The following is an 11,008-nucleotide window of genomic DNA, read 5'->3' on the forward strand; positions in this document are numbered from 1 at the left end:
GTCATATATGAGCATTTACACGTAAGACTCTAAAACCATGTCTCACTCTTTGAGATTATGTTTACTTTTTACTTTTCAAGATAGCTTACCCATGGAAATCAAATAAAATCTGTCCAAGAACAGTTTCTCTATGGAAGTGTAGTAGATGTATTCTGAGAAAAATTAGGAGCCCTGAGGAGGAAGGAAGGAAGGAAGAAAAAGAAAGAATGAAAGAGACAGAAGGAAGGAAGGAAGGAAAAGAATGAATGAAAGAGAAGGAAGGAAGGAAAGGAAGGAAGGAAGGAAGGAAGGAAGGAAGGAAGGAAGGAAGGAAGGAAGGAAGGAAGGAAAAGAATAAATGAAAGAGACAGAAGGAAGGAAGGAAGGAAGGAAGGAAGGAAGGAAGGAAGGAAGGAACGAAGGAAGGAAGGAAGGAAGGAAGGAAAAGAAAGTATGAAAGAGACAGAAGGAAGGAAGGAAGGAAAAGAATGAATGAAAGAGATAGAAGGAAAGAGACAGAAGGAAGGAAAGAAGGAAGGAAGGAAAAGAAAGTATGAAAGAGACAGAAGGAAGGAAGGAAGGAAGAAAAAGAATGAATGAAAGAGACGGAAGGAAGGAAGGAAGGAAGGAAGGAAGGAAGGAAGGAAGGAAGGAAGGAAGGAAGGAAGGAAATTTCTTGCATGGAACACTGCTGAGGTGGGATCTGGGTGATTAGAAAGCTAGAGGAGGGGCTGATATACAGGTAGTCCTCAACTTATGACTTTTCACTTAATGACAGTGGAAAAAATGACTTAAAACCCATTCTTGAAGTTACGACTACCCCACCCTCCCATGGTCACCCAATTCAGGCACTTGGCAATTGAAGATGGCGTCAAGATGCAGAGAGACTGGTCTAAATTCATTCTTGTGGCTGAGGGCGAGCTAGAACCAGGAACATTTGGATCTAAAGCACCTCCCTTCAACCCAAACAGTCAAATTAATGGAGGCACTCCTGTACGTGTGAACCCCGCCAATAAGTTGCTTTGAGTTGAGAGATCAGGAGAACTTGTTCGCCCAACCCTTGACTCTCCAGCAACAAGATGCAACTCGTTTAGATGGCTGAAGAGCAGCCTGAGGAGCATCAACCAGTCATTCCCAATTCCAAGCCACATCAGCAGATTGCAAGGACTTCCCCGGTGGTTCTTTTTCAGAGGAGGTGACAGAGTCTGAAGACTCAGCAAGTCTTGAAGCGTTTGGGCAGGTGAGACCATCTCCAACCATTCCTGAAGCTTCCAAGATAAGGGCAACGGGTCCTATATGCTCTGCATGGCTTGCCAGAGGTTGTGAGTGACACACTTGTTTTGGAAAGTGTAGCCCGGAATATGTGAAAGGGCTCTCTTGAATCACGGGCGTTCGGTAAATCATGTTGTTCTTCAGAAATAAATCAGAAGGAACCCAACAAAGACACTTGAGCAGAGGCTTCACTTTTTTGTGGTGGCTGCAGGGTGGCTTTTCACACCCCAACCACCCTGCTCGATCCATGCACATGACGTATGTCGAGTGAATTCCATTTAAGCCACCACAAGAGCAGCCCTCCCTTATTAAAAGGCACTCCTCTCAAAGACTTCCATCCGACAACATTTTTCGACTCTTCGTCCCCTTGGTTCTGGGGGAATTATTTCAGGAGCATTCTTGGTTCTGCAGAATTGGCAGTTGCGATGAGGCTGCCCATCATTTTTCCCAGCCTGGCATAGACGCAATTGTTCCAGTCAGGGGACGAAACTTCAACAGTGAAGAGATTCTGCATGATCGCATCCAGCAGGAAGAGGTTTTCTTCAAGTTCCTCTTTTCGGCAGGAGTTAATCTTGACTTTGGATGAGGTCCAAAATCACAGCCAGGCGGAGAAACTAAGCGGCAGCCAAGAAATCTGCATTTTCTTGAAAAGGGAGCCCAGAGAAATACAAAAGACGTAATTCCTGCAGCCTAAAACAGGTAATTTCAGGGTTTAATCCAGGACACCCCACCTTTTCGGGGGAACCGTGAGAATTCCAGAACAACAACAGTTTTGTCCTTGTCTACATTGTTTCTAGACTGTCAAAATTTGGGGTGGGTGTGTTTTGATTTGCTTTGTCTCAAGAGATGGGTTCTGCTCTTGTCATGTTTCACCAGTTTTATAGCCACCCAAGAATGAAGTTTGTCGTCTTGTGGTTGTGCATTACAAAGTACGTGATTGTGATAACCAGACAAGTTGTAGTCCAGTGTGATTTGCTGACTTGACTTTAGCAGCTGGACTGGATTGGAAAACAGTTTGATTAGAGCTAGGTGTACACTTTCTAATATCAGCGTACTTGTGGGAATGCTGGAGCTTGGTGGCACCGCCCCCATTGTGCAATGTACACAAAAATATGGGACATTTCTCTTCACAAGGTGTTCAAGTAGTTTAATTGGAAGAGATTTTACCAAAGAACTAGAAATTCCAAAGTCAATTAAAGTTAATTAACTTAACTTTCCCTACCTGACCCAAAGGTGCCTTTTTCCAGGAAGCAATTGGACTTTCTTGTTTTTACTTTTGAAGACGTTTCGCTTCTCATCCAAAAAGCATCTTCAGCTCTGATAGGATAGTGGGGAATGGAAGGATTGTAATTCCTTTCAGACGGCTGGTCATTTGCATCCTTTTAGAGGGTCGTTGAAGCACTTGGAGGTTTATCTGTGCCCTCACCCAAGTGGTGGTCCTGGTTCCCGTAGCCTGCAATTTTTCCTCTGGAAATCCATTTCTCCTCCCATACCATTCAAAGGGGTGTTCATCCCAAATTGTATAGCTAAAAGTCAGTCAAAGACTTGACCTGGATGACTGAAAAATTCTACAGATTTTTCTCTACCTGAGTTCACTTCCCACCCTTAAAAAAAAAAGAATGGAAGATCTTTGATCATTAAAAGTACTCAAGTATAGGAGCAGACCCTGGATCTATGAAGACACTTGTCTAACATTATGTTTAACACCTGACATTGGCCTAACGTATGTCCAGTGGTGGGATTCAAATAATTTAACAACTGGTTCTCTGCCCTGATTATTTCTTTCAACAACCAGTTCACCAAACTGCTCAGAAAGTTAACAACCGGTTCTCTCAAAGTGGTGTGAACTGGCTGAATGAATCCCACCACTGCATATGTCTGTCCATTAGATCTGAGGTGCAGGTCCTTTTTGTTAGGAAATTATATCTGGGGGTCCCAGGGGATGGTCCTTTTTTGCCATGGCGCCTGCCTTATGAGACATTCTCTTCCTTAAAGTGAAGTGAGCTCCATCCCTGTTAATATACCAGAAGACCTTCAAGATCTGGCTAAATCTGAGAATTTCAGAGAACTGGTATGATCTTGAGGTAGCTCCAGTGCCAAAGTTCACATTCTTCTCTCTTGGGCTTTCTAGTTTTTAAATATATTTTTTTTTAATAATGAGTGTTTTAATATATTTATTGTTTTAATTTATTATTGTACGTAGCCCTGAAACACTTTGTGAGATGGGCAGCCATATTAAAATGGTAGATAAATATTATAGAAGTGTTTAGAAGCATTAGGTGCTACAGCTGGACATTCAACAATGTAAGTCATCTGCTCCCCAAGAATTCCTAATGACCCTCTGACCTTTGAATTGAAATTTCTGACTTTGGAGAAGCTGCCACTATCCGAAACCATCTGCTCGCACCGTCAGCAGTTTCATTCTTTGAACCCCTGGGAAATGCAGAAGTACCCTATATTTCTATAGGGTAGATACAGAGGAGGATAGCACCCCCTTCTTCCTTCCTCTTTTTGACCATGTCTGGTGATTCCCCTGAGCTTGGCAAAAGTTCCTTTGTCACTAGTTCACCCAGTTGTTGGATTAGAGATGCTGAAATCCTACCATCTAGTGATGAATTTGGGGAGCACCACATGCATGGCCTATATATATCTTGGCTTGCTGTTGTCGAAATTGTAAATCAAATAACATTGATTCTCATTTGTGTCAATATGATTATCATAAAATTCTATTGCCTTATCTATCGAGTCCAGTCTGTATCTTTTATCATTCCAGTCAACTAAAATTCCCTCTGGGATAGCCACAGTGACACAACTGAGGGAAAAGAAACAAGAGGAGAATTGGAATATAAAGGACAGGAGGAATCAACAGTAGAAGAGAGAAATATACGACCAGAAGAAGGAGAAACAGAAAAGGCAGATCAAGAAGGAGCAAAGGTAAAAGAACAGAGACAGACAAGAACAACTAGGAGAATAAAACCTATACATAAATAAAGGAGAAGGAGGGATAAAATGAAATATTGTCAATAAATATAAATGGACTGAATTTCCCCATAAAAGGGGATTTTTTTTTACACAATTACAAAAGTTAAAAAGAGATATAATTCACCTGCAAGAAACTCATATAAAAAAAAAGACAGCACTGTAAATTAATGGAATGTCCCAAAATTGGGAAATTATATTTTTCATCAGCATAGCAAAAGAAAAGAGGGGTATCTCTATATATTAAGGAAACAATAAACTCCAAACAAATATATGCAGATGAAGAAGGAAGGATTTTAATGGTGGAAATAGCAATAATGTCAGCGTTTCCAATTCAACTCTCCATTCGATACAGGGCTGCCACAGCTGGGTAGCCCTGAATCTGAATCAAGATTGATCAAGGCTTTGGCTGACAGATGAATCAAAAACAGATACTTTTGATAGCAATATGTCAGGATTCCAGCAGTTACCCCAATTAAATCATGAGTCTCGAGCCAAACTTCCAAAACTTCAAAAGGATTTATTGGGAGTTAACATGTCCGGCATTGCCTGGGTGTAGCCAACTCTGAGACACATAATTCATTGTCACCCTTGATCCTGGTTTTCCCCCGCACACCCTTGATCCTCCAATGAGACACATCCATAGCCAAGAGTCATCAATCATGTTCTCCAGTTAGAATTTTGCATGGCAGAAACTTCAGTCACCTAGTTACTATCTTTGAAAACTATTTATGAAATGCACTTTCGCTTTCCAAGCTGCCGCACTGATCTTTCAAAAACCCCTTTCCCCCTCTCTTTCTGTTGGCAACTCTAAAAAGACCATAGAAATAGTTTATGAGTTGACATAATATATGCACTGAATAATAAGCAAGAATAATTTTTTTACCAAAAGTTACATAAGTAGATATTAGAAACGGAATATCAAAATATTTGTGTTGTAGGAGACTTTAATGTATTGGAAGACGCAAAACTAGACTATAAGAGTAGTAAGACAGGAAAAAAAGATTTTAAAAAAGGACACTTCCTAAAACATTGATTCTCCTTTTCCAGGTTTTGTTGACCGGAGAAGGACCACCTGATTTCTTAATCCTCCCATTCTGTAAAGTCCTGTTGCATCATGAATGTTAATTTCACCGCTCTGTACATTTCCAATGCATCCTTGCCATCATCTTCGGATGCCAAGTTGGATGTGAGCCGGCTCATGGACATGCTTCAGATCTTCTTCTACGCCGTTCTTTTTCTGCTTGGTTCCCTGGGCAATGGAGCTGTGCTTTGGATCACAGCCCATCAGACCTCACGGACCATCAGCTGTGTCTGGTTCTTCAACCTAGCCCTGGCTGACTTTCTCTTCTCAATCACCCGAATTGTGCCCCTCTTGAAGAATGCTTTTGATAATGGGTGGCCCTTTGGAAGCTTCCTATGCAAAGCCAACAGCTTCATCAAGTATCTCAACATGTTTGGCAGCGTCTTCCTCTTATCTGCCATCAGCATAGACCGGGCAACTTGCGTAGCCTACCCAATATGGACCAAAAGACACCGGGACAGCCGCTTGGCATGGGTCGCTGCCATCGGAGCTTGGTTCTTGGCCATTGCCACAAGTAGTCCTTTCTACCACTACCGTGGCGTAAAAACTGACAAGTCTAACAAGACCAAGTGCTCCTTTGCCCTGGAGGGAAATGAAACTGCCAAGCTGGCTATCTATATGTTGAGACTGATTTGTGGGTTCTTGGCCCCTTTTGCCATCATTGTGGTCTGCTACGGCATCATCGTCGTGGTGCTGAGGAGACGGCGGGCTTCCATCCGTTCCAAGAAACCCTTCCGGGTCATCCTGGTTCTTGTGGTCACGTTCTTCCTCTGCTGGGCACCATACCACATCTTCCTCCTCCTCAAGTTGGCCGACGTGAAAGGCCTAGGACTTTCTATCGGCCTCCCACTCTCTTCCTTCCTGGCCTACCTCAACAGCTGTGCGAACCCTATCCTTTACTTTTTCATGGGCATCGACTTCCACCGAAAGCTGACTCTTTACAACATAAGGGCTGCATTCAGGAGAACCCTATTTGACGACAGCGGCACCTCATTTAGGAGCAAATACAGAAAGGAGATGGCTTCTTCCACGGAGGAGCTACCTCAGTCTTCGGTAGTCCCTCAGATGCATTTCAAAACTTTAACACTTCCAAGTTCAGTTTAGAAAACTCATGTGGATTAGGAATTCATAGGTGACAGGTGAGGAACACAGAACATGGATTCATAGGGCTGGAAGGCGCCTTGGAAGTCTACTAGACTAGTCCAACCTTCTGCTCAAGGCAGGATCCCAGTCAAATGGTTGTCCAATCTACTTCTGAAAACCTCCTGTGTTGGAGCACCCACAACTTCTGAAGGGGAGTTATTCCACTGATTAATTGTTCTCACTATCAGAAAATGTCTCCTTACTTCTAGTTTGGACCTCTCTTTAACAAGATTCCTCCCCACCCACCACCCACCCACCCCACCCCCAGTTGCTTCTTCTCCTGCCCTGTGGTGCTTTGGAGAATAAGAGGCATCGTAGTCCAATACATGAGGAAGACAGCAGACTGATGGATCCATCACACCCATTACTAGAGAAATACAAGATTTTTTTCTGCTTTTATTCCACTCACCCGTCTTCACTGTTGATATTTTCTGGACATTATAAAACTACAAATACTTCTGTGTGAAAAGGGCCCTTTTTCTTCCATTATGGACTGCAAACGATGGGTTGTTTTGCTTTATATATTCCTCGTGCATGTTATTTTTCTTTGACGTTGATGTACACAGTATGTATAAACTCTTAGCTATATTTGCACATTTGTGTCTTTGGAAAGCTTATTCGATCAACTCTGCTATTAGCAGCCCCCTCTGGGGGGCTTCTAATTTTAACCAAAATATAAGCCATCAACATTGATTCTAAAATCAATGTTAAGAAAGCATAAAAATTTTAAAAAAATATATAAAGGGAATGTATCCTTTCGGCCAGCATGTTGTGACTTGCTTGGCTGGCTGGGGAATTCTGGGAATTGAAGTCTACGTGTTTTAAAAGGGCCAAGGTTGAGAAACACAGATCCAGATTTTCCGCCTTGATGAAAGTGCTTGGAAATGCTGAATACATCTGGAAGAAGCCACCAGCTTCAGAAAACCTTTCAACTCCTATTTATACTGCCATTATTGCTTTCTCTGTGTGTTTGCTTTTAGTTAAATTGGATATTCTTGTGACATCATGATGTCATTATGTTTATTGATTCATGCTCTGGGCCTCCGCAAGGGATAGCTTTAAATAAATATATTTCCATTATTTATAGCAAGCCAACAATTATAATCATGTGGCATAAAGGAGGAAACTCCCCCTCCATGTCTCTCTCTAGTTTAGCCAGGCGGTGGAATTTTATATCACCCAGGCTGTCCTTCCTTCCATGATCACAACTTGACACATATGAATTGATAACCGATTTTATCTTTGGAACAACCTTGCAAAGGAGATGAAGGGGAAAAGGTTATAAGTGCCACAGATCAACTCTTGAATTTCATGCAATTAACGTACAGGTAGTCGGTTTAGTGACCATATGAAGTTACAATGGCACTGAAAAAAGTGACTTATGACCATTTTTTGAGAGCCATGGTGGCACAGTGGTTAGAGGGCAATATTGCTCTTAACATCTTTTCTGTGAAGTGGTGACCAACAACCAGATAAGGTTCCAAGGAACTTAGCAGGATTCAGGCTTATGCCTCTTGTGCACTACAGAAAAATGCAAGGCTGGTTCCCTGCTTAATCTGTCCTTCCTGCCTGGCAGGGATTTTCCCAACAGTTGAGGAGGCTATGTGCATATGAGCCTGGGAAGAGTGCATGGTCAAGTCTCAGTCTGCATGCAGGTAACATGAGGGTACATGAAGGCACATAGAGGAGGTGGCCTGAAATTATTGTATTATGTGTGGTTGAAGTTTGTAATTCCAATTGGTTCCGCCACTGTCTTGTGGGAACACTGTCTCCTATCTGGTCACTGGGTCTTCTCCAGAGGTGGTATTCAGCAGGTTCTGACCAGTTCTGGTAGTGGAAATTTTGAGTAGTTTGGAGAACTTGCAAATACCACCTCTGACTAGCCCTGCCCCCATCTATTCTCCACCTCCCGAGTCCCAGCTGATTGGCTGGCTCTTCTTTGGTTGCCCTGCACAGGAGAACAGAGCTGGAAAGCAGGTTAGTGGGGTGGGGAGGGAATTGGGTTTTGCAGTAACCTTCCCCCAGGAATGGGGAGGGAATGGAGGTTTTACACTATCCTTCCCCTGCCACGCCCACAAAGCCATGCCATACCTACCAAGCCACGCCCACAAAGCCATGCCCACAGAACCAGTAGTAACATTTTTTTGAATCCCACCACTGGTCTTCTCCCACCCCTTAGCCCTCCTTTGGTTGTGATCCCTATTTTTCTTTTTCTATTAATGAACAGAAAAGCTGACACAGCGACTAGTCTACTTAAAGATGCTGAATAGCTTAGACTTATACGAGAAACTATAAATAAAAGAAAATAGAAGTGCATTGCAAGAACTCAGCTCATGCGCTTCCTCTATCAGTCTCTCTCTCTCTCTCTCTCTCTCTCTCTCTCTCACTCTCTCACTCACTCACTTTATCTTCCTCTCCCTGTTATTATTATTTTTTAAATGTTCTTGTAAACCTTTTCTTCTCATGCCACTGATCTAAGAAGCAGTGGACACACCAGCCCCTGGATTGGGCTGGACCATTACTGGTGGTCTTACTCTTATCCCTAAGCTCAATTTTTTTTTCTTCATTTGAGGGATTGCATTTATCTTCGGTTTTTGGAGGGTTTCAGGAACAAATGTCAGGGATGGAAGAATCAAGTCCACACATTAAGTACCAGTTAAGATGATTTATTGATCCTGCCTATACAGAGCAATCTAGTCAACCAACAGTCAGCACTACATTGGCACCAGACAAGAGTCAACAGGATTCAAAAGGGCCTGGATTTAGATCCTTTGTGGGAATGTTAAGGAGCCCAGACTGGTTCCTTTCTTGACTCTGTCCCAGGCTGAACCTCTTCTTGGGGGGACGGTGCAACCAATGGTGGGATTCAGCCAGTTTGTACCACTTCGGGAGAACCAGTTGTTAACTTTCTGAGCAGTTTGGTGAATTGGTTGTTGGAAGAAACCATTAGGGCAGAGAACCAGTTGTTAAATTATTTGACTCCCACCACTGAGAGCCACCCACTATTTTCAGTTATGTTTTAGCTACTTCGTGGCTGAGTCACCCCTTTCAATAGTGTGTTCAGGACCATCACAAATGGTCAGACATTTGATGTTGCTATTTCTCCTTGTTGTTTTGGAGGACCACCAAGCAGTTACAGAGGTCCAGTGGTCTATAGTAATAGGGAGGAAAAAAAGAACCACATGACCTGCAGCAATGATATTGGGGGTTTGGGGTAGAAACCAGCAGCTAGTCACGGATCTTGGATTTGTAACAAGATAAGACTAAGTAGCACATAGCAGGTCCATTCTGAAATCAAGGCTTCCCAACCGCAACAGAATGGGACAAAGGCAGAGTTACACCCCATTTTTCATTTTTATTTTTTTAAAAAAAAAATTAAAGAAGAGATTGGACAACGATTCATTTAAAATGCTATAGGGTTTCCTGCTGGTGGGGGGTTAGACTGAAAGACCTCCAAGGTCCCTTCCAATTCTGTTATTAAGTTATTTTGTTAGGTGTATTACTTCAGCCTTTCTCACGTGTATTCAACTGGCTGTTTTTGCTGCTAAAACTCACTACCCCCCCCCCCCCCCGTGTTGTGCTTTAAAAAAAAAAATACACAGGACATAATCTCCATGGAAGGAAAAGTTAAAAACTCTCCTTTTCTTGACGTTTATCCATCCTGCAGAGCTGGGAGGGCTGCCTTAAGTTTAAAAGAAGTCAGTAAAAATCAATTGGCATGATCTTCTACATGCAATTAACACCCTAGGTATGTGATGGCGAAGAGCCATTTCTGGCAAAGAGCCATTTCTGCTGGCATGCAAGCCACAGGCAAACTTATCTCACTGCGCATGCATGTGCCTCACAGCTGATTTTTGGCTGGCTTGAGGCCTTTTTGGGCCTCCCAGAGGTTTGAAAAAAAAGGCTCTGCAGGCTTTGGAAGTGACAAAATGGGCCTATTATTCATCCTGCAAAGCCCGCAGAGGCTTTTTTCAAGCCTCTGGGAGGCCAAAAAAGGCCTCAAACCAGCCGACATATCAGCTGTGAGGCACAGTACAGGTAAGGGGAGGGATTGCGCGTGCATGCACAGGGGGTATGGGGGGACACGTGCATTGCCTTCTGGGTGCTGGCACGTGAGCGTGCGCACAATTTTTGGTACAGGAGCTCAGAAAGGTTAGCCACCACTGCCCTAGGTAGTCTGGACTCAGAGGGTCTGGAGGAATTGCTGTATTTTCAAAATATTTTGCCAGAGAAGCCCTTTGGAAGTAATTCTTCGGAAGACTTCCTGGTGACCAGTGGAGCTATTACAGGAACTTTCTCATCTGATTTTGTCCATCCACTTAGAAACTGCTGGCACCTTTGTAAAAAAAATATTATTATTAATGGGAAGAGCTTAAACAACATTGCTATTTTCAGAACTGGCATGTGCCAAAGATTTTGTCTAAAGGGACAAAAAAAAACAACCATTATTCCTGGGAACCGAAAAGAGGAAGTGGTCGCCTTCTAGCCTGCCTCACATGAGGAAATGCAGGTCAAGATGAGGCAACCAAGAATTTTTTACAGAACAGGCAG

The 11,008-nt window shown here is 43.0% G+C and overlaps 1 protein-coding gene across 2 annotated transcripts; it reads left to right on the forward strand.

Moving 5' to 3' along the window:
• The first annotated feature begins 1,339 nt into the window (after positions 1–1,339).
• On the forward strand, positions 1,340–7,048 carry LOC113421173 (chemerin-like receptor 1). Of its 2 annotated transcripts, XM_087971060.1 has the most exons (3): positions 1,340–1,950; positions 4,025–4,185; positions 5,281–7,048. In XM_087971060.1, the coding sequence occupies exon 3, from the start codon at positions 5,348–5,350 to the stop codon at positions 6,416–6,418; it is 1,071 nt and encodes a 356-aa protein (XP_087827186.1). In that variant the 5' UTR covers positions 1,340–1,950; positions 4,025–4,185; positions 5,281–5,347; the 3' UTR covers positions 6,419–7,048. The 2 variants fall into 2 exon arrangements, with proteins under 2 accessions (XP_087827186.1, XP_026537215.2); XM_026681430.2 differs by lacking the exon at positions 4,025–4,185.
• Positions 7,049–11,008: the final 3,960 nt, after the last annotated feature.

The sequence above is a fragment of the Notechis scutatus genome, chromosome 8, assembly GCF_049901735.1.
Source record: "Notechis scutatus isolate UNSWTSFEM ecotype Mainland chromosome 8, rNotScu1.2, whole genome shotgun sequence".
Lineage (NCBI taxonomy): Eukaryota > Metazoa > Chordata > Lepidosauria > Squamata > Elapidae > Notechis > Notechis scutatus.